This window comes from Pristis pectinata, chromosome 1 (assembly GCF_009764475.1).
Source record: "Pristis pectinata isolate sPriPec2 chromosome 1, sPriPec2.1.pri, whole genome shotgun sequence".
Lineage (NCBI taxonomy): Eukaryota > Metazoa > Chordata > Chondrichthyes > Rhinopristiformes > Pristidae > Pristis > Pristis pectinata.
Window position 1 is genome coordinate 88,649,848 of NC_067405.1, and position 24,458 is coordinate 88,674,305.

At 43.8% G+C, this 24,458-nt stretch overlaps 1 protein-coding gene and 1 long non-coding RNA gene across 4 annotated transcripts in view; one reads left to right on the plus strand and one right to left on the minus strand.

Moving 5' to 3' along the window:
* Positions 1–24,458, minus strand: part of mapkbp1 (mitogen-activated protein kinase binding protein 1) — a 156,432-nt gene that overhangs the window by 61,046 nt on the left and 70,928 nt on the right. For both annotated transcript variants that reach the window (XM_052012062.1, XM_052012053.1), the window contains exons 3-5: positions 20,398–20,460; positions 19,564–19,621; positions 703–873 (exon numbers count right to left, since the gene is read on the minus strand). In XM_052012062.1, the coding sequence (XP_051868022.1) occupies positions 703–873; positions 19,564–19,621; positions 20,398–20,460 (292 nt within the window). The remainder of the gene's footprint in view (positions 1–702; positions 874–19,563; positions 19,622–20,397; positions 20,461–24,458) is intronic.
* Positions 1–24,458, plus strand: part of LOC127568391 (uncharacterized) — a 41,441-nt gene that overhangs the window by 9,556 nt on the left and 7,427 nt on the right. The window contains exons 2-3 of one of the 2 annotated variants that reach the window (XR_007956004.1): positions 750–911; positions 20,914–21,855. This is a non-coding gene — a long non-coding RNA (uncharacterized LOC127568391). Of the gene's footprint in view, positions 1–749; positions 912–1,010; positions 1,281–20,913; positions 21,856–24,458 lie in introns of those variants that run through there. The other variant, XR_007956005.1, reaches the window with a different exon arrangement.

Consider the following 24,458-nt stretch of genomic DNA (forward strand, 5'->3'; position numbering starts at 1 on the left):
AACACAATGTTCAGTACCTACTCATCAGGTGATAAACTGCTCCTGGTGTAACATACTATTTTCACACAGCCCCTTGTATAACAAACAGTTCAGTAGATGCAACTCCTTGTATAATACACTGTTTGGTAGATACATCTCCCTGAGTAACACTGTTCACTGCACCTATATGCCCATCTAGCACACTGTTCACTTGATACAGCTTGCTGTATCAACTGAACAGTTCACTGCACACAGCTCCATGCATAACACCATGTTCAGTAGGTACAGTTCCCAATATAACACACTGTTCATTCCACACAGCTCCCAGTATAACAAACAGTTCAGTAGATACAACTCCTTGTATAAAACACTGTTCGGTAGTTTACAGTACCCTGCGTAACCCTGTTCACAGTATAAATCTAGCCATGTAGCACAATGTTCAGTCGATACGGCTCCCTGCATAACACACTGTTCACTGCAGCATAGCTCCCCATATAACATACTGTCCAGTAGATACAGCTCCCTGTATAACACACTGTTCAGTGAATACAGCTTGCTGTATAATACAGTTCATTGCATACAGCTCCCTGTGTAACTCTCAAGTTGCATGGGCTGCTCCATGTGATACTCCATTGTTCCTCTGATACAAATGTCCTTCCCCAAAGCTGTATCTGAGAGAGGAAGATCCCGCATTACTGGAGTAAGTGCCAGAGCCATGTGTACCTTCCATGCCCAAACATTGACGATCATGTCATGCTGGTATCCCACAGAAACAATGTACTTGGCATTCGGTGAGAAAGCCACGCAGGCCACTCCGTACTTGTGCTCCTGGATCTCTGCCACCTGGGTCTTATCAACGACATCCCAGACTCGAACGGCGGGCATGTGCCCACTCTGAAAACATGGAGAGGAAGAAAGAGACAATGAATCAGGTTAGCTCACACATTTACTCACAATTTGTGTAACTCTGGTGAACAGTATTTCTGATAAGAAAATCTGTCCAATAAGCTTTACTCTCTTCCTTCCCACAGTGAGCATAGTTCCAAGAGTTCTGGTTGCTCTTGCCCTGGCTAACCCTGCCTGGGTAGACAGTCATTCGCCAAGGTTCACACCCGGCACGATGGCCCCATTCAACGATCTACATTAGAGTCCCCAATTACCAGTCCACTCTGGCCTTGAGCCAAACACATTGCCCTCGGTGATCTGGATGTCTCCCCCACTGCCAATAAACTTCAGAGTCAAAAGCAAGATCCCACAGCTGCTGGAAATACATAAACAGAAATGGCTGGGATGTCTCTACATTATGCAGCAGTAAGTCGAACACACAACCTGCCTCTCACTCCAAATCATTCTTTCATTCTGTGCCTTTTAAAATCTGTCAAAGTTTTGATATCTTGCCAGTTCTGATCAAGGGTCATCAACCTGAAATGTTAATCTTGTTCCTCTCTCCACAATAGCTGCTTGACCTACTGAGTGTTTCCAGCACTTTCCGTTTTTATTTCATTCACTTAGAGCTCTTATTTAACAGCTTAAGCCATAAATGAAAAAAAAAGTAATTGCTCACTCTGGTTTCATCCCAAAATACACATCAGATTCCTGAACTGCTTGGAGTCAGAGAAAGGGTTTTCATTCCATCATATCCATTCATGGGATATGGATGCCACCAGCTAGACCAGCAGTTATTCTCCATCCTTAATTGCCCTTGAGCCGAATGGGTTGTTAGGTCATTTCAAAGAGGGGTCACGACGCAACCACATTGCTGCATGTCTGGAGTCACATATAAGCCAGGCCTGGTAAAGATGGTAGATTTCCTCCACCAAGGGACATTAGGGGAACAGAGAGGCTTTACCACAACCTGGTAGCTTCATGGGCACATCAACTTTTTAATTCCAGCTTTATTTAATTGACTGGATTTAAATTCCCACCTTCCTGGGTGGAACTAGAATTCATGTCTCTGGACTTCTAGACCAGCATTGGTTAGGAGAAAGCTTCAAGACTAGAGCGACAGGTCTTTGCTAGGCAAGATTAACAAAACCAAGTCATGCCAATGAAGCTAGTCTATAGGTCAAGATATCCATCTGTATGGAGGAACCAGCTCCAAGGGTTGTTTCTCATCCTATATTTATTACTTTTGATATGTTCACTATTAATCAATTGAGTACTTAATTAAAGACATGACAGATTGGGGGCAATCACTATTATTCCTGAAGGGCATGTGATATAGACAACAGTAATGATTCTTGGAATCTCTCTATGCTAGATGTAAGAAAAGTTATTAGAAATAAGCCTTCTCATTGGAACATTCAAAATTCTTAAGTGGCTTGACAGGGTAGATGCAGAGTTTACGTTTCCTTTGACTGGGGTGTTGAGAACCAGAGGCTACAGTCTCAAAATAAGTCATTCAGGCCTGAGATGAGAAGAAATCTCTTCACTTGGAGCATGGTGAGTTTTTGGAATTCTCTACCCAGAGGGCTATGGAGGGCCACTGGTGATCAGAGAAAGTGCAAAAAACAAACTGCTGGAGGAGCTCATCAGGTCAGGCAGTATCCGTGGAGGCAATGGGCTCGCTGACACTTCGGATCACGACCCTGCATCAGGACTGGGGTTAGTGCAGGAAAGTGGCACTGAGGTAAAATATCAGCCATATTTCTGTTAACTGGCAGAGCAGGCACGAGGGGCTGAATGGCTGACTCCTGCTCTGTTTTTTTTGTGCAGATACAGATGCTATAGTGACTACAGCTGAAAGTTTGACATGATCTCCAGTTTTGCCTGTTCATATTTTTTACAGGGAGCTCCTTGGACGGTTTGATTTACTTGATCCTATCCTCAGGGTTCTGGTGCAATCTGGAAAGCATTATGAACATATTTTTAAAACACGCAAAGCTATAGATCAGCATTTCTCTCAACAGTGATCAAGACTGTTACTAAAACCCTCGCTATCAGCCTTTGCTCAGTAGATAGCAGTCTTGGCTCTGACAGTGGAAACAAACTTAACTCAGGTTTGTTGGCCTACCAAAGTCAAAATCTACCCCTTTGAGTGACGGTAGATGAGTGGTTATTATTGGCTTGGACATCAAGGAGAACTCCTTTGAATGGAGCAGGGGCTCCCCAGAGGCTTGTAGGGTCATTTTCAGGTCAGATTAGAAGACCGCAGTTTATTCCTTTGATATTACTTGTGCAAAATTGGACCATGCAGCTCAACCCACAAGAGTAAGGCCAGCTACAACATTAAAGAGTTCCAGTCTCCTGGATAATCCATGCCATCCATCTTCCTCCATGAACAACACAGTGACACAGCTAATAGAGCTCCAGTGACCTGGGTTCAATCCTGACCTGCAGTACCGTCCATGAGGAGTTTGCACGTTTTCCCTGTGACCATGTGGGTTCCATCTGGGTGCTCCAGTTCCCTCCCACATCCCAAAGATGTGCTGGTTGGTAGGTTAATTAGCCACTGTAAATTGCCCCTAGTGCATAGGTGAGTGGTAGAAACTGGGGGAAGTTGAAGGGAATCTGGGGAGAATAAAATAGGATTGGTGTAAATGAACACTTGATGGTCGGTGCAGACTTGGTAGGCTGAAGGGCCTGTTTCCATGCTGTATGACCCTATGAACTCTACAAAGTACAACCTTTGAACATTCATTGCTCCCACCCCCTTAACTGCTTTAATCTGCCCCCAATATCGGCCTAACATACCTCACACCCACCCCTCCTATCATCTGCCTGAGAATACATGCCCTGTAATCCTCTTCCCTAAACAACCCCACCCAACTCTCTGCAATAATGAGAGGGAGAGGCCTGTTCACAAAACCTCAGGCAGCATCAACGGTAGGACATCACAGCCTCCCCCTCAGGACACCAAGCCAGGAGTTGCTGGCTCAAGAGCATTGCTTTGCTGTCCCGACAACAGAGCCATAGGATCTCTAATGTTCACCTAACACAGCACATGGGTGTCTGTTCAACACCTCATCCAGTGGCCTGTGCCTTCAATGCTGGAGGACTCCCTCATTACTGCAATGGATCATTGGCCTTGAGAGTGTGGTCAGGTCCTCGAGCCAGACTTGACCCTACAGCCTTCTGACTCAGAGGTGAATGTGACAGGTCCTTTGCTTATCGAGTCTGCACTGACCATCAGGCACCCATTTACACTAATCCCATTTTTTATTCTCTCCTCATTACCGTCAACTCCTCCTCAATTCTCCTGCCACCTGCCTACACCAGGGGTGAGTTATAGCAGCCAGTTAACCCACCAACCAGCAGTTCTTTGGCATGTGGGAGGAAACTGGAGCGAGTACCCAAGAGAACCCATGCAGTCACAGGGAGAATGTGGAAACTCCACACAGACAGCATGGGAGATCAGGACTGAGCATGTCTCTGGAGCTGTGAGGCAGCAGCTCTACTCACTGCACCACTGCACTGCCCCGATCTGACTCTGGCTGAGCTTTGCCTGAGTTGTGAGCTCAACAAGAAATCAGCATTTAACCTATGGTTTAAGGTAGCTATCACAACAGATGTTCTTTTCAGTACTACGATGAAATGGACATGGTTGGAAATGAGTACAACAAACTGTTTGGCTGGTGTTCCAGTTAGGTACGAAGAAAAAAGCTAATCAGTGTTACAAAGAGCACGATGTGGCTACAGCATTCCTCCTACCAGCCAATCATCGGAACAATAACTGAAATTACCTCTTGGGACCTAGCATATCCAGGAAGAGGTAATGGATCCTGACATCACTGATCTTCAGAAAGGTGGGAATGTCCAGAAGATACTTAACTCAAACTGGAGCAACAAATAAGATGCTGGAGGAACTCAATGGGTCAGGCAGCATCTGTGGAGGGAAAAGGACAGTCGACGTTTCCAATCAAGACCCTTCACCGGGACTCAACTTACTGTCCATTTCCCGCCACAGATGCTTCCTGACCCGCTAGTTCCTCCAGCATCATGTCTGTTGCTCCAGATTTCAGCATTTCTTGTGTCTCCTTGATTCAAACTCTTGCCCAAAGCTGACTGGCGGTACACCTCAAAAGGTCTCAACCAGATATCTCCCACAGGGCAATGACGAGAGCCACCCATGGATAACTTTCCTCAAGAGGGGTCTGAATGCCATCAACTCACCCACTGACAGCGTCCTGACAGGATACCTACAGATTCCACCCAAGCGTACAGGAAGAAAGATGTCCATTTCAAATAATACTCTGACCACAGACTCAGCATGTCCCAAAATTCTTCACAGCCAATGATGTGTTTTGAAGTGCTGTAATGTTAGAAACTTTAAAGCCAATTTGCACACGGCAAGAACCCACAACAACAAAGTGGTAATGGCCAATCTGCTATAGAGATGCTGGTTGAGGAATAAATACGCACCAGGTTGCAGCTTCACTTAAAAATCATGCTGAAGGAATTTTTACATCCACTTAAGAGGGTAAACAGGACCTCAGTCTGACACCTGAAGGAGACTTCCTCTGGCAGTTCAGCTCTTCCTCAGTACAGCGCTGCAGTGTCAATCTGAGATAACTGCTCATGCCTGTACAGTGAGACTTCATTGGATAATTCTTTTACAAAGGGGTCTGAAAAACACCATTTGGTGTAGGAATATTTCCCCAAGAGAAGGAACCTGACAGGCACCCATCCCTATGTCAATAGCTTCCAGATGTAATGACACTGGGGCTTATGGCTGACAGATGTGACCACATTTTGGAAAGGTTCCTGTAAACTATAAACATAATCCAACAGCATAAGGGAAACAGGGGTTATACATTTCAAAAAAAGGAAGCAAATTATTGAAAGCAAACAACTATAAGAAGCAGAAGCTGGAGTAGACCATCTGGCCTCTCATTCCCGCTCCGCCATTCAATAATGCATGATCTTTCACTTCCACACCTTAACCTCATATTCCTTGATTCCCTTAGTATCCAAAAATCTACTGACTTCTGTCCTGAATGAATTTAATCATTGAGCCTCCACAGCCCTCTTGGGTAGTGAATTTCAACGATTAAATTCCCTTTGAGTGAAGGAATTTCTTCTCAAGTCGGTCTTGAATGGGCATGCTCTGCCCTTGTTTTGAGACTGTGACTCACAGTTCTGGACACCTCATCATGCTGTCAAATCCCTTAAGAATTCTGTATACTTCAATGAGGTCACCTCTCATTCTTTTAAACTCTGGAGAGTATAGGGCCAGTCTGCATAACCTCTCCTCATAGGACAATCCCTCCATCCCAGCAATCAACTTTTGCTGCACTCCCATTATCGGAAGTATATCCTTCATTAGGTAGAGAGATCAGAAGTGTACACAATATTCCAGGGGCGGTCTCAACATGGCCCAATATAATTGCAATAAGACATTTTCATTCTGGCACTCAAATCCTCTTGCAATACCAGCCAACATACTTTTTGCCTTCCCAACAGCTTGCTTTACCTTGATGTGAACTTTCAGCCACTTGTATTCAAGGCAGCCAGGTCTCTCTGAACACCAACACTTCTCAGTCTCCCACAATTTAAAAAATACTCCACCTTTCAATTTCTTTCTACTGCACTGGATGACTTCACTTCTTACCACATCATGTTCCACTTGCCATGTTCTCATTTGTATTTGAAATTTAACTTTTTAAATCAATAACCAGAACAGTGCTCCATCCTGGGAGAGTTCCCTCAAAGCTAGTTAGCAACAGTAGCCAGTTAACTTACACTGGAAGAATTAAAGAGGAGAGCCAACCAATTGAACTATAATTAGAATGAAGCCTCAGAAACATCTTTGCATCGGGAACTTTTTTGTGCAAAACTAATGGTAATATTATGTGGGGGAATGGGATGTTGATTTATATCCGTTTACCAGAATTCCAACAAGGTTATGGCCTTGCAGAGGAATTGAAAGTAACTCATTGATACATTACAATAGGACAGAGAATGTTAAAGGTTCAGTCAATTAAAGAGCGTAGGTCTATGAAATGTGAAACGTGCATTCATGTATGTGTGATGGGAAAAGAGCCCTGTAAGCATGCACGATACAGGATTTAGGAGGAAGCCTGCAAACACCCAAAGAGCCTGGGAATATGTGTAATCAAGTGTAAGAGAGAGTGTAAAGATTATAGTCATGATTGCGTGCGTGTGTGCCTGACCGAGGCACAGAAAAGATTTGTACACCGTGAGCACATGATTGAGAAAGAGATAAAACTAGTGGAGTTTGAAACTAAAAATGCTTTATGTGAGAAAGGATTTAACTGAGAGAGAGTGTGTGTGTGTGTGTGTGTGTGTGTGTGTGTGTGTGTGTCTCCACATCTGAGAGAGAGAAAGAGAGAGATAGAGCATGAGTTGGGGGGACGTTGATGTTTCTGTGTGAGTGAGTGGAGTGATTATGGAAAACCCAAACAGAGAGGAAGTGCAAATAAAAATTGGAGTTAAAAGCAATAGGCTGAGGATGAGACAGGAGGGGCAGACAGATGGACAAACAGGAGGAGAAACCCTGAGAGTTGTCAGACTCCATCAATATCTGCTCACTGCCCCTTCCTGGAGAGGCACTCTCATCAATTTCAGTGTCTGCGTCACAGAGCACTGGGGTCCTTATTTCCAGTGCTGCAGGGCTGACAGATCACTGCCGGCCTGGACTCTATGCACAGTGCTGCAGATTCTACAAATGGAGGCAGTGGCATACAGCTGATGACAGAGTCACACAACCATAGGAGGATGAAGGGGTGAAACTTCAAAAAAACCTGTTCCTTTCTTTTACATGATGCAAAAAACAGGAAAGACAGTGGATCAGAGTATGCCTGATCTACTGGCTTTAGGGAGAGAAATGGTAAGAGGTGCATGTTACAGAACTGGTGCCACATGGTGTGTGTAAGAATGTCTCTGGTCAGCACTGGTAGGAATCTCTCAGAAAATTCACAGAAGAAAGACACATTTGTGTAGCTGTTGTACTGTAGGTAAACTCAGCAACCACCTTATCCACCAAATGATCCCAAGGTCAGCACAGTGGCACAACAGTTCGTGCTACTGCCTCACAGTTCCAGTTACCTGGGTTCAATACTGACCTCTGGTTCTATCTGTGTGAAGTTTGCATTCTCTCTGTGACCCTGTGGGTTTCCTTCGGGTGCTCCATTTTCCTCCCACATCCCAAAGACGTGTGGGTTGGAGGTTAATTGGCCACTATAAATTACCACTAGTGTGGTGGGAGAATCAGGAGGGAGTGGATGGGCATGTCAGAGCAAATAGGTTATAAGAAAATAAGTGGGGCTATGGAACTGATGGGTATGCACAGACTCATTGAGCTGAAGGGTCTCATGTGTTGAAAGGAAAAATGGGAAAGTAATCTTGCAATGGCTTACACCAGGATGATCAATTTGTTGGAGCTCATGGCAAGATCAGCCTTGGCACCAGGGCAAAAACAGACCTTTTCCCTCACTCAAATGAGTTACTGCAACTTCATCTCTGACCAGAACTAGCAGAGGAAGTGTCACCCAGCAGACACACTCTGTAAGCATACCACCCTACTAGCACTGGAGACTATGCTCAAACCCCTGGAGTGGAATTTGAACCCCTAACCTGTTGGCTCAGAGGGATAAGTACTACAAACTGTGCAAGACCACAACACAAACCCAAATTACTCAAAGCCATCATCAACGTTGTCACCCTTTCTTTAACTATTGAAAGAAGGATCCAATATCAGGGCAGGAACTCGTGGTACATTTAGCTATGTTGGTAAGCTTGGTAAGATTTCTTGTTCTACATTTGCCAGGATTTGAGTGTTTAGTGAAAATATTGGCTATTTATTTGTATCAATAAGGCTCAATGAGAATTCTTAGTATAATTATGCTCATTTGTGAACTTGGATTAGATGTATTATGGTGTATATATTTGCAGAATTTTGTGGAGAGTTTTGGTAGAATATTTATCTGTATTGGGAGGATTTGGTGAGCTTCTTGGTATACTGTATTAGTAGAGTGCGATGAGATATCTCATGGTCTAATTATCTGAAGTGCAATGTTTTGGAACTGGAATTGGTTTATTATCGTCACTTGTACTGAGGTACAGTGAAAAACTTATCTTGCATACTGCTCATACAGATCAATTCATTACACAGTGCATTGAGGTAGTACAAGGTAAAACAATACAGAATACAGAATAAAGTGTCACAGCTACAGAGAAAGTGCAGTGCAGGTAGAAAATAAGGTGCAAGGTCATAATGAAGTACATTGTGAGGTCAAGAGTCCATCTTATTGTACTAGGGAACTGTTCAATGGTAAGGCTTTGCAATATATTTTCTGCAAAACACTGGTATTTCTTGCCATATATTTATCAGAACTGGAGGCCTCAGTGTGAAGTCTTGTGGTTTATTTACCTGAATTGCTGGGGGTTGATAAAATGTCTTTGTATATTTATCTGCGAGGAAGTGTTCGGTGCTAAATGCATTACCTTTATCAGGATTGGAGGATATCATGGGATTTTCTTTGTACATTAATTGGTATGTTAAGCATTGATGGGGTCCCTTGACATATTTATCTGTGTGCGGGAATTTGGTGGGAGGACTTAGTATTGATTTACAGGACAAAGACATCAGAACCAAAGCAAGCATTTATTGCCCATCCTTATGTGTCCTTGAAGTGGTGGCGAGACCAATTTGAACTGCTGCAATCCTTCCAGTTAAGACCTACCTGTGTCTTTGGGGAAGGCATTCTAGGATTTAGACCCGTCAGAAATGAAAGATGGCAATATATTTCCAAGTCAGGATGGTGCGTGACTTGCAGGGGAACCTGCAGGTAGCAGTATTCCTGTTGGAGTAGTCCAGGCAAGTAACTACAGCACGTTTTGTGGACGGTGCACACTGCAGCCTCAGTGCACCAGTGAACCAGTGGTGAGGGGGCTCTCGCTTGTAGGAGATGGTAATTGCCTGGCAATTTTTGCCGCAAATGTTACCTGCCACTTTTCAGCCCAACACTTTATGCTGTCTAGATCTTTCTGTAGGAAAGCAAAAACTGTTTCAATGCCTGAAGGGTTATGAATGGAACTATTATCAGCAAACATCCCTAATTCTGAGTTTATTGTAGAAGGAAGATCATTGATGAAGCAGCTGAAGATGATTGGGCCTGGGATGCTGCCCTGAGGAAATTCTGTAGCAATCTCCTGGGGCTGGGGTCATTGAACTCCAACAACCACAATATCTTCCTTTGTGTGAGGTATGACACCAGCCTTTGGAATGCTTCGCCCTGATGCCACACTTGATCAAACACTGCCATGTTGGGGGGGGGGGTGGGGAAGAGAGAAGGCAGTCACTCTTACCTCACCTGTAGAATTCAGCTCTTCGGTCCATTTTAGACCAAGGCTGTGATCCTGTGGTCCCGGGACCAGAACTGAGTGATCCTAACAAAACCAAAACTGGGCACCCCAAGATATTGGTGAGAAAATGCACGTTTGATAGCACTGTCAATGACACTTTCTATCAGTTTGCATCTGATTGAGTGTAGACTGATTGATTGGATTTGTCCTACATTTTGCAGAAGGACATATATGGGCAATTTTCCACAGCTTCAGCACTAGTCTTTAGTACTACAGCAGGGGTACGGCCTAGTCCTGTAGCCTTTACTGTATCCTGTACTTTCAATCATTTCTTGATATCACGTTGAATGAATCAAACTGGTTTATAGCACATCCAGTACTGGGAGGGCTTGGTGAGTTTTCTTGATATATTTATCCATATTGAAAGCTTTATATGAGATTTCAATAAGAACATTTATGTGCATCTAAGATTTACTAGATTAATGGAGCTTTAAGTGCTTTGTGCCATCAAACAAACTATTCAGCCACACTTTTCTTATTTGTGGATATGAACCCAGGCCAAGGCTCAAACATCTTATCACCCCGGAAACAGGAAACTAAACTAAACCTAAAACAAGCAGTTGCTGTGGAAACTGAGCATATTTTATAAACAGTGATTAGTCTCTCCCCAGTTTCATCACACCCCTCCTTCCAACATAACTGTTTCCCTTACTAAAGCAGCCTGTGCAAAGGCGCCGATGGTCTGTGAAACAGCACAGAGGAGCTGCAAGGATTTGTTATGTAATGCTGCAGTGATCCACTGGTATCCAAGTCAGAGGAGAAGGAATTATAGTCATAGAGATATACAGCATGTAAACAGGACTTTCAGCCAAATGAATATGTGCAGACCATCAACCACCCATGACATTAATCCTGCATTAATCCCTTTTTTTTCCTTCTCCTCACATTCCCATCAATTCCCCCCAGATTCTACCACTCACCTACACACTAGGGGCAATTTACAGTGGACATTTAACCCACACGTCGTTGGGATGTGGGAGGAAACCAGAGCACCCGGAGGAAATTCAGACTGTCACAGGGAGAACTTGCAAGTTCCACGCAGGTCAGGATTGAACCCAGATCCCTGGAACTGTGAGGCTGCACCATCATGGCACCCATCTGCACCACTGTGCCAACTAAGACTAAGGTCCCGCTCTTAGATGAATGTAAATGATGCCATAGCAATGTTTCAAAGCACAGCAGTGGTGTTAATCCAGTATCCAGATCAATATTTATCCATCAACCAGACTACAGAAAAGCAATGGCTGTGGTTCCTTGCTGTCACGTTTTCTACAGTACAACAGTAGCAGCCTGAAGATATGTACAGCAAGACAGAAGTGCAAGCTGTGTTTTACAGAAAGTGGACTCCTTGAAGTCTGACTACTACTTAAACACCATATATTGCCATATGGAGTTTTGATAGATTTTAAGGCAGAGGTCAGGGGATTGTAACCAGAAGAGAGAGTTCCAAGACATATGACTAAAGATTGAAGAAGATCTGAGGAAAAGTGTTTTGATGCAAAAGGTTGTTATAATCTGCAATGTTTTTACTTAAAGATTTTTTCCATTTGTTTTTCAGAATGAGAACATCACTGGCAAAGCCAGTGTACATTGCCAATCCCTATCTGCCCCTGAGCAGGTAGTGATGAGCCGTCCCCTTGAACTGCAGCAGTCATACTGGTGTAGGTGCAATGCTGTTGGAGAGGGAATCCCAGGCAAAGTAGAACATATTTCCAATTCAGGTTTGTCTGTGATTTGGAAGGGAACCTATAGGTGGCGGTGACCCCATGTTCCTGCTGCAGTACACTAGATTGGAAGAAGTGCATGTAAATTGCTGTTTCACCTGAAAAGGCTGGTGGGAAGGGAAGAGATGAAAGGACAAGAGTTGCAAATCCTGCAGTTGCATGGGAAAGTGCCATAAGACAGGCAGTGGTTAGTGGGGATGGAAATGAAGGGAGCAATCCCTTCAAAATGGTGAAAGGGAAGGACAGGGAATATATGTCTGGTGGTGGAATCTTGTTGGAGCTGGCAGAAACTGTGAAGGAAGATATAGAAAATCTGGACTTCTGGAAGTGTTACATAAAATAAGGTCTCATGAGGATGGGATTAACATATTAGCATGAGGACCATTCAAAGGGCAGAAAAAGGAACAAGATATATCTCAATGGATGAGAAGTCTCAGTGATCATTGACACCAGAACCGCAGTTATTCAAAATTTAATCTTTTGACTTAGGCAAAATGAGAGAGTAACTGCTCCACATCTGCTGATGATACATTGCTGAATGGGGAATTGAATCTGGAAAAGACTACAAACAGCGGTTTGAGAGGGCATGATGGCGGAGAGTGGAGTATCACGTTGAGATTATTTAGTAGGAAGAATCAACGAAGGGAATACTCCTTAAATGTGATGAACTAGTGGTGTGCAGAGAGATCTGAATCTGCCGGTTCATAAGATACAGAAATAAAACTTGCAGGCGCAGTAAACAATCAGGAAGGAAATGTTATGTTGGCATCTATTGTAAGGGAAATAGAATATAAAAGGAACCTTTACCGAGAGAAGACGACATTTAGCAAAATGTGCATACCTTTGATCTCGGAACCTAAAGGACATATCTGCCTTGGGAGTCCCTAGATTGACTCATGGGATGTGAGAGCTCCTATATGAAGAGAGATTGAGTAAGACTGGCCTAAGTCCCTGGAGTTTAGAGAATTGAAGATGATCTTATTGAGACCCATAGGGTGGACGCTGAGAGGTTGTTTCCTCAGAGGGCAGTCTCATGATGGAAGGGTCAACTATTCAGGACTGAGGTAAGAACTCCTTTACACGGAGGACAGTAAATCTGTGCATTCTCAGAGGGATTTAGCTGCTCAAGTCACTGAGGATATCCAAAACTGAAATTGATAAGACTTTTGGGCACAGATGATATGGGGGACTGGGCAGGAAACTGAACTAATGGCACAAGACTTATTAAATGGCAAAACAGACATAAGAGACCATCATCTAATGTCCTTTCTCATCGGAAAATTTTGGCTATATTGCATTTCATTTTGTAAATTTCAATGAGATTTCCTCACTTCTAAACCTGAGAAAATACGATCCCAGTCTACTCAATCTCCCCTCATACAGCAGATCAGCCACCCCTGGAACCAGTCTAGTGAATTTGTAACATTCGTTGGGATGAGATGTTAAAGCGAGCCCCATTTACCCTCTCAGGTGGATGTAATGGGCAGCATTCCAAAGTAGACTGTGGGAGCTCTCTTGGGTGCCATGACCAGAAGGCCAGAATGCACCTACCGCCTCATCTTCACTAACAAATAGTTCATTAGCAGATCTGAGAAAGCTCTGAGCAAATTGTTTCCTCCATTATAAAAGCCAACCAAGACTACTTAACTAGCAGTAGAATGTACTGGGATGTCCCACAGTTATAAAAGATGCTCTTTTTCCTACATTTTTTTTCCTTTTACTTACCCAGTGGGAGGCCTGGTACCTCATCATAGAAGAGCAAGTTAGTATGGGGGCTGAACAAGGATGGAGTGCAACAAGGCTGGGTGCTGAGGGATTTGAACCTGTGCCCCCTCTCTCCACTGGCATTGTGTCAAGTTGCTGCTCCCCGAGTTAAAACGTCAGTCCTGCCCTTATGGTCATAGAGGCATGCAGCACAGAATCAAGCCCACATAGTGCACCAACCATCAACCACCTACTTACACCAGTCCTATGTAAATCCCATTTTTTATTCTACCCACATTCTCATCAACTCCTCCCAGATTCTACCACTCACCTACACACATTAGGGGCAATTTACAGAAGCTAATTAACCTACCAACCTGCATGTCTTTAGGATGCGGGAAGAAACAAGAGTACCTGGAGGAAACCCTGCTGTTATAGGGAGTACATACAAACTCCACACAGACATACCTGAAGTCAGTGTTGGGCCTGAGTCCCTGGCGCTGTGAGGCAGTGACTCTACTAGATGCGCCACTGTGCCACCCATTATGTTGTTTTATCAATTGGTAAAGAAGCAAGTGCATCGGAAAATAACAGCAAAAGCAGGTTGTCTGCTTTATATTGTCGGGCTTCACACAAGAATGAAATCTAACAAGTCCTTTCACGGCTGCTGATTTAGTGTTGCGCTCTTGCCAAACACCTTCCCCCACCTCGCATCCTCACCACCTATCTGTCAGCCCACCAATATTATGACTTCATATTCTTGCCATCCTGAAAACACAATGAATGCCCCGGATAGGGAGCACCATGCTCAGGTCTCGGTCAACTGAGCTGCAGCAATTCCCCAGGTACTGGCATTCCTGGTCCCACTCTGATTAAAGGGAGGTTCATGAGGCTCATCAAAGCCCAAGAGGCAGGAATTGAAGTGAACATTAGAAAGAGTATAGAACTTGTACTTATATACTCCCTTTCATAATCTTAGGACACTCTACAGCCGATGAAGTACTTCTGAAATGTGGTTCTGATGTCAGGAAGTTTGATGTGCCTTGTCACGACTGCTAACACTAAATCATAAAGCACATACAACCTAAGCAGGTCATCCTGACCAATGTGTATGTACCCTTGTGTATTACTTGTAGTAGTTGAGTATAAGCAACTGTACAACGGTTGGGTTCCCCAGATACACGTTTAAAAGCTGGCTTTTAGTCCAAAAGGGACATGTGTCATGCTGCATTGGACAATTGGCTTTTCTTGGATTAACAGCTAACATTTTAATGTGGACCAGATCAATGATAGAAAATTATGGAAACTTAGGGCACAGTAGCCCTTTGTGTCTGTGCTAGAGAAAAGCGAACTCTAGTCCCACTGCTCAGCCTTTGTTCTGTAGTCTTGTGGCTTATAACTCTTTCATTCTGGTGCTCTTTAATTGTGCCAAGGGTTTCTGCCTCCGCCACCCTTTTAGGCAGTGAGTTCTAAATTCTCACAACTCATTGCATGAAATAATGTTTTCTCAATTCCCCTCACTTCCTTCTACTAATTAACTTAAACCTATACCCTGTCTGCTGAGGGCAAGAGGGCAGCATGGGTGCAGCAGTTAGCGCTGCTGCCTTACAACCCAAGTGACTTGGGTTCAATACTGACCTCAAGTGCTGTCTGTCTGGAGTTTGCACGTTCTCCTTCTTACTGGGTGGATTTCCCCTGAGTTTTCCGGCTTTGCTCTTACATCCCAAAGAGACATTGGTAGGTAAATTGTCCCTAAGAGTTGGTAGGTGGCCAAAAAGAATCAAAGGAGAGCATGTGAGAGAATGAGTTGCAGAGGTTGAGGGAAGTTGGGAGAGGGGTAGGAATAGGACTGAATGGGGTTGCTCTGTTGGGAGCTAGCATGGCCTGAATGGCCTCCTTCTGTGTAGTAGCAAATCCTTCCTGTTCACCCTGTCTAGGCCTTTCATAATCCGATACACCTCAGCCAAACCTCTCCTCTGCCTCCTTGGCTTCAAACAACCTCATCCTCAACAGCCTGTCCACACAAAGATCATCCTCCAGCTCTCACAAAAGACCCATGAGTGCTAAATACCTTCAGCAGAATAATAGCCAGTTAAGCCTCCTGTCAGCTATGAACCTCCTTGCAGAATGAAGCTGTTTCAAAATACTACACAACGTTATGTAGCTTAGTGGAAACCTTATTACCTTGAAACATTGGTAGTCTGGATCAATACAGATTGATGTGCGATTGGGCAGTCAGCTGAGTGTCCACATGGCCTAACAATGGCTTCGTGACCATCCATTACTGAGCTAGACAATCTTACCTAGAGTAGCGATTGGAGTGTTAAAGTTAGCCTCAGCACCACTCAGTAAGGAAGGTAAAAATGGTTTTGACTTCCCGTTCTTGATCAGGTTTGTTTCAGTTACAAAGTTTCCTACATTCAAACACTGGTGATCCTCCGTCTAGGTTCATCTCTTGCAACTGGTGCCAGAGTCTGCAAAACCATCCCAAAACAAGGTCCATTGGGATGACTGCTGATGGGGCTATAGGCTCAGTACGGGACTTTAAATGCTGGCGTGATCTCCATAAGTACCTGAGGTGCAATGAAGGAGGCGGGACGAGAGGGAAAGAGAAGACCTTGATGTTAGTCTATTTTGCTCAGGGCAGAGTTACATTTTGTGCAATGTCAACAGTTTTTTTCTTGTTAGGAGGGACTATGCTGAATCTTTTCACCCTCGGGATGGCTGTCTCCACTGTAATCTGACAGGATCAGCAGTAATGGGGTAGATTTTGGGTAAATGTTGGTGAAGCACAGAGTGAAGAGGTGACTCAGCGGGGCAGAACAATAATTTAAGAGCTACAATTACAACCATTAAGTATGTTTAACTGGATTAGTACTGGCCTGCAGCCAACATAAAGAGAGACAAGGATCCTGTCATTAGCTTCCAGGTCCATACAAGCTCCTTCCATTGGTCTGATTTAACAACAATGGCAGAGTTCCTACGATTTTATTTGGCTCTTCTCTGCACAGTCTAAGAACACTGGATCAGCAACAGGGTTATTGGTGTATTCTTCTGAGAGAAGACTTCACATTTGGTCTTGGGAAGTGGACATTGCAGGCCAAGCCACATTTATTGCCTCTCCCTATATGGTAACCCTTGTCCTGGTGGTGTTCTTGCAATAGTGTTGGATGAGGGAATCCAGGATATTGATCCAACAAGGGATGATGTGGGCCTTAGAAGGAACCTCGGAGGTAATGATGCTCTTAAACATTAATGCTCTTATCCTCTTGGTGCTAATGGTCACAGGGCAGGAAACTCAGTTGAATTAACTTATGAGTTACTGTGGGGCATACTGCAGGTTGCACACACATGGCAGCCAGGCCAATGAGGCATATGGAGCCTGGTGACGGGAGTGACAAGCAAGTAGATTGCTCTCCCTTGAAGAAGTCAACCTTCCTGGTAGACAGGCTTGCAGAGTCAGGAGGTGAGTCACTCTTTGTGCAGCCTCTGTCCCACTCTTGCCGCTATGGTAGTGTTATGCTTTCCCTATTTAGCTTTTGGGTAATGATAACCATTACTAAGCTGATACTGGTGGTTCCATTGGCGGTCTAGGGGAGAAAAATGGGCTTTCTTTTGAGTTAAACTGAGTCCACCAGATTTACCAGCCAAGGCCAACTAGAGGCATAACATTGAGGGGCCATTCAGCCCTAGGACCTTATTCCATTATTCAACCAGATCATGGCCTTTCTGTATCTTAACTTAACTTGCCTGCCATGTTTCAATAATGCTTAATATCCTTACCAGGAGAATTCATTAATCTCATTGATCTCCAGGTGCAACTGGTTTTATGCAAGGAGAATTCTAGACTTCCCTCAGCCTTTGTGTAAGGACCTGCTTCAGACATCACCTCTGAACATCTGGCTCTAACTTCAAGGCACTGTTCCCTTGTTCAGCACTATCCTGTCCGGGAAAATGGTTTCCCTTTTTCCACCCTTACCAAATCCTTTCCTCACCCCAGTTACATTATCCCCTAATAGAGTCATAGAGCAATACAGCATGGAAACAGGCCCTTCACACCAATTTATCCAATGGCAACCCCCAACTTGTTCATGCTAACCTTACTGAGGTAATCTTACGTAGTTCAGGTATGGACTTTGCTCTCATAACTTAATTCTGTTTGCACCCATTTAACTCTGGTAAATCTGCACTTCTTTCTCTGCAAGGTCAATGTAACCTTCCTAGGATGCAATGCCCAGAAATGCACCTCGTGCTCCAAATAGGTCTAATGGAACTTGTCTGGATGGTTAGATCTTGTCTTCAGTTAACCTGAGCTGCTTGTTACTGGAGAAGCTAAAGACTCTGGGGTCACAAACAAATTCCTAACCCCTGACTATCTGAGGTCAGATAGGTCACTGACACAGCAGCCAAAAGGTGGTTGGATTTCAAATGCTTTGCCTGCACTGAGTTGCTGGGGCTTCAATAATAGGTAGCTGACCATCTCTGCCTGTCACAGGTGTGACTCCAGACACTGGCTACATTTCCCAATAGGAACTACACAGACTCACTTATACTGTAAAGCCTGATGCACACCATTCCCTCCATCAGGTCCATACTATTAGTTCAGGCACATGAAACTGCAGAAGCTGGAATCTAGAGCAACAATCAGTTGGAGGAAATCAGTAGGTCAAGCAGCATCTATGGGAGGAGAACCCTGTCCTGATGCAGGGTTTTGACCCATAACGTCGACAATTCCTTTCCTCGCACAGACCCTGCTCGACCCACTGAGTTCCTCCAGCAGATTGTTTGATGCTCCATACTATCAGTTGCCTACTTAACCTCCACTCATTCTGCTTCATCTAATGTGATCAGCTTAACCTATTCCTTTCTTCCTCAAAAATTGACCTGACTTAAATAGCCCTACGCCATTCACACTAGTCACTTCTCAACATTCCCTGAAACAGTTTCTCAAGAATACATATTTAGATTTATTGGTTACTAACCCAAATCTGTGGCTCCTAGTTCCAGCCTCAGCCAGATGTAGGAATATCTTCTCTATAAATACTCTCATAAACCCTTCAATAAACATGTAGACCTCATAAGATCAGGTCATCCTCTGCCTCAGACTTTAAAAGGAAGGAATTTACAGGGTTATAGAATAAGGAAAGGGAAGTGGGATCAACTGGACTGTTCTTACATGGAGCTGGTAGGGACTAGACAGGCCAAATGGCCTCCTTCTGTGCTGTACCATTCTGTGAAATGGGTCACACACACATGCATGCATGCGCACGTGCACATACACTTGAGCGCAAACCCACACTTGTGGGTGCACATGCACACTCACTTGGTCATACACACACATCCACTCTACAATTTTATGTTCCTCGTGCACAGCCATGCTTTAAAGTAAGGCAGCTCAGAGAAACAGTGCTATAGCAGTCTCTGAGCCACATTCACAGTTCCAGCATCAACAGTTTGTTTTTGCTTTTAATACTCTGTTTTAGTAATGTCTTAAGAAATAAATCTTGATAGCTGTACCAGACAGAACTTCCTCGCTTCCTTGCTTTTCCTTGATATCATCAATGTATCTCTTCCATCGACCTGAAAGGGAGCTCATCTCATCCCAGTGCATGACAGTGCCCAAGCAACCATCAGGACTGCAGCCACCATCTCACTCCCTGCACCATGCCATTCCAATGTTATGTCTTAAATGCAGCAACCGTGCAGTCTCCTCTTTGCAAAAGCGACATCAGGGAATGTCATTGTTTCCTTAGTTACATTGGGCAAGGGCAAAACAAACCTTCTGTTATTGTGTCAAAACTGGACGCAAGGACTTAATGCATAAACTCACCTCTCCTGTGACCAGGTACTTCCCATCTGGAGAGAAGGCCACTGCTGTGATAGTTTTCCTGGGAAAAATAAAGACTGAAGTCACATCACTTTCTTCCCACTGCATTACATAGAAGATAAAAGCCTTTACATGTAACAGACAGTTCAAGTGATTTTTCATTCAGATTTGGAGCTAAGTTTTACTTTCCTTCTCTACCACTTTTATTTCACACCTTCCTCTGCCACCCTCCTCCAGCCCTTGGTGGCCAGGCACTAGGGCTGCTGGGTTAAATTCCCCAATGCCACAGGGGAGACACTCAAGGAGACTGAATTAAAGAAATGGCAGCAGTGTTTTAGACCTTTCTCTGATCTCTGCTTCCTGTGATCTTCATTGTCTCTGGGTATGGCAAATCTAGCACAGAGCACTCATGTGTTAATTTGCTGCAAGACAGATGGACCATGTCAGTTCCCATCAGTCCCATTCCCCCTCTTTTTTACCTGTAGCCCTACAACTTATTCTCTCTCACATGCCCATTAATTCCCCATTGATTCTGTTGTCACCTACCTACTCTAGGGGCAATTTATAGTAGCCAATTAACCTACCAGCCCATGTGTCCTTGGGGTGTGGGAATAAACCGGAGCACCTGGAGGAAACCCATATAGCAACAGGGAGAACTTGCAAACTCTACACAGTCACCATCGGAGGTCAGATTGAACATGGGTTGCTGCAGCTGTGAGGCAGCAGCTCTATTAAATGCACAACTGTGCTGCCTCTTCTGTCCCATGGTGAACTGGTGGCATTGGGAGGAATGCAATTGGATTCTTTCCACTTATCTAAGAGCTACTAATGTCTTACCTTGACCCATTCAGTATATGGTGTTGCTTGGTCTTCTTTGGATTAAAAAGCACTACAACACACCTGGTGGGGTTAAAGGAAAAGTGTATGTAAATTGGGGTCAGGCGAAATGAGGCAATGAACAGAGTAGTCTTAACAATATTTGACACAACCATAGCCACTCACAGTGAGAGTCCAGGAAAGTATAGCAAAGACAGACGAAAAAGTAGAGAAATAAGCACTTGAGCTTATCACAGCAGCTACCATGAAATAAATAGTTTAAAAAAACAAGCACAGCCATTTATCTGGCAAATAATCCAACAAAACAAAATCAAATTTTAGACAGATTGTGTAAAAATATGCGAGGAATTGTGCAATTTTAATCTGTGAAGCACTTTTGACACTAATATAGGGTGTATTATATATTGAACAGGGAATGAAATACTTTTAGATCTGTTCTCATACACACACAATGAGATTGAAATGAAAGGTCTACTTCAATTAAAATGGGTGTTTCTTGTTTATTCTCCCCTACAGTCTGAAAACACCAGTGAATACTTGTTTCATGGATCTATTCTAATCATGGAAAGCTGCAATCCAATACTGTATCCAATACAATGGCAATGAACAGGAAGTAGTTTGGTCTACAGAGACACAAGAGACTGCAGATGCTGGAATCTGGAGCAACATACAAAGGAGCTGGAAGAACTCAGTAGGTCAGGCAGCATCTATGGAGGGAAATGAACAGTCAATGTTTCGGATCAAGACCCTTCGTCAGGACTGGAGAGAAAGAGGGGAGGTGGCCATTATAAGAAGGTGGGGGGAAGAAGTGGAGCAAGAGCTGGTGGGTGATAGGTGGATCCAGGTGAGGGGGTTAAAAAGCAGGTGAGGGAGGCGGGAGAGTGGGAATGATGTAGCTGGGAGGTGATAGGTAGAAGTAACAAAGGGCTGAAGAAGATGGAATCTGATAGGAGAGGACTGTGGAACATGGAATAAAGGGAAGGTGAGGAGGGGAACAGAAGGGAGGAATGTGTGATTGATGGGCAGATCGAGAGGGCAGGGGAGGAGAAAGAGATGGGGATATGGGAAACTGTGGAATAAAGGAAAAAAGGGGGGGGGAGGAAAGGGACAGAAGAGAGTGGTTACCGGAAGTTAGAGAAATTGATGTTGATGCCATCAAGTTGGAGACAACCAAGGTGGAATATGAGGTGCTGTTCCTCTAACCTGCATCTAGTCTCGACCTAGCAGTGGAGGAGGCCGCGGACAGGCAGGTTTGTGTGGGAATGTGAAGTGGAATTAAAATAGCTGGCCACCAGGAGATCCCGACTGGTACAACGGACAGGCCAAAGATGCTCGACGAACCCGTCACTCAACCTGTGTCGGGTCTCACCAAGGAGGCCGCACCGGGAGCACCGGATGCAATAAATGACACCGATGGATTCACATGTGAAGCAGTTTGGTCTTTTGTGATTGGAAAAAGTGAGTAAGAAAAGGTTTGGTGCAAACAAGTCTATATAAGAGTGCGTAAAATGCTTTTTATTTGCTTTACAATAAGAGGGATTGAGAACAGGAATGCTCCATCAGAATCCAATATGGTGGAAATGAAAGGGAATAAAGTACAACCCCAATAATCCGGCATCTTCAGGACTTTGGTAGTGCCAGATTAGCAGATTTTCCAGACTACTGGATGTTATTCCTATTGATACCCAAACACACTTCTATTTCACTTTTTACATGTTACACAGAGATATAATAAGTTTTCCAGAGAACCTGGTGAGTTTAAAGGGAGTTAGAAATATACAAGCACTCCAGACCACGACTCCAGCCACACATTCCTGACCCCTGGTGCCCTAGCGCCAAATCCCAGCTCCAGCCGCACACCCAGCCCACAGTCCAGAACTCAGCGCTTGCCACACTCCAGTTCCTAGCTCTGGACACACACCCTACTTGCACTGCGGACCCACCAGCTTGCATTCCGAACTAATGGGTGAGCTAGATGTTGGACCATCAAGATTTCCTAACAACCAGAAACTGGATTATTGGAGTTTTACAGCAGCTTTAAGTTTATTTGAATTCTACTTGGGAATTAACAGGAAAACAGTTACTCCAATAAGAGGCAATTAATGAACCATACAAATCTAAATATATGGGAGTGAGGTCACTAAAAATATTGGCCAATGATAAATCTATTAGCTTTCCTACATCACAATAACTACAATTCAAAGGTACTTCATTGGGACATCTTAAGATGGTGAAAGGTGTTCTGTAAATTCAAGTCTTCATATTAGTCTAACTAGGAAGAGGATTTGCGCAGTTGGCATCCCACAGGAGAATGAACAGGCAGGGCATTTGGCCAACTGAGACTCTCTGACTCAAACGCCCTTGGGAGTTCCCAAAACATCAGACACTCTACCAAGCTATTGACCTGCGAGGAAATGGCTGGACCTTCTGTGGTGGGTTGTTGCTCCAGGGTTTTCTCCTGAAATATCTGTGGTCCCTAATATCCATAATATGAGCACAACCATATTCATCAGTGCCTTCCATCCATCATAAGGCTTGAAGTGGGGATGTTTTCTGATGATCCACAATGCACATTTCCATTTGCAACTCTTCAGAAAGTGAAACAGTCCATGCTTGCATACAGCAAGACCTAGACAGCATTCAGACATGAGCCAATAAAAGGCAAGCAATATTTGGGCCACAAAAGTATCAGGCAATGACGATCTGCAACAACAGAAGAGTCCTCCATTATTAACATCCCGAAGGACACCATTGTCCATGGACTCAGATAGACCAACATAAATACTGTGCCTACAAGGGTACATCAGAGGCTGGGTATCCCACAGTGAGTGACTCACTTCCTGACATTCCTAAATCTTTCCAATATCTACAAGGCACAAATCAGGAGTGTGATGGAAACTCTGCATTTGCCTGGATGAATGCAGCTCCAAGAACCATCAAGAAGCTTGACACATCCAAGACAAAGCAGCCTGCTTGACTAGTGCCCCATCCCAGACTCTGAATGTATATATCCTCCATCATTAGTGCATCATGGCTGCAGCGTGTACCATCTACAAAATCTACAGCAGTTACTCACCTAGGCGACTCCAACAACATCTTCCAAAACCACACTCTCTATACCAAGAAGGACAAGGGCGACATTGGAACATCACTACCTTCAGGTTCCCCTCCAAGTTGCACACCATCCTGTTTTGCAAATCTATCATTGTTCCTTCATCATTACCGGGTCTAAATCCTGGAACTCTCTGCCCAACAGCAATGTGGCACCTTCACTAGAAGAGGTGCAGCGATTCAAGTATTCAGCTCACCACCACTTTCCCAAGGGCAATTAGGAATGGCCAATAAATGTTAGCCTTGCTGATGATGTCTAGATCCCGAGAAATTAGTAAGTTTAAAACTATTAGTGACGAGTATGATTGGTCTGTCATATTATTGGTACCTAATGTTATTGAATTCTTATCTTGGTCACTAATATTACAGGAGTTTAATGTATTGATGCCTAATATAAGTAATCACAAAATCAATAGCCTTAAGGTAACTAATATTAAAGATTCAAGGTATCACTGGAGACCAGTGATACTTTATTGATGTGTTTTAATAGTAACAGTCTCCAGTGATACCTTATTGATGTGTTTTAATATTAATGGTCTCAATACAACTGATGTTTCTGATATCCTTCATCTCCAATATTACTGACTTTCTCAATTTATTGGCCCCAAACAGAATGAATATTAGGTGTTTACTGCAAATGTTACTGGATTATTAATTCTGTTTACTATTAGTATTAATATCACCACTATTTAATGCATTACTTTGCATTGCAGTCCTACTATTTATAACTTCAGTCTGTCACTGCCACTTTTAATTACAGATAAAATTTCAATTTTTGTGAATTAATCTATTCTGAACTAAAATGAAAACTTGATTAGTGGGACTCTCAGTTCAGGCAGCATATCCCATAAGACAGATGTGATTAATAAAATTTAGGTTTAAATAAAAGTTTAGGTCGTCACCATTTCTGGGGCTTACGGAATCTTCTCAATAGATTTACGTACCTCTCA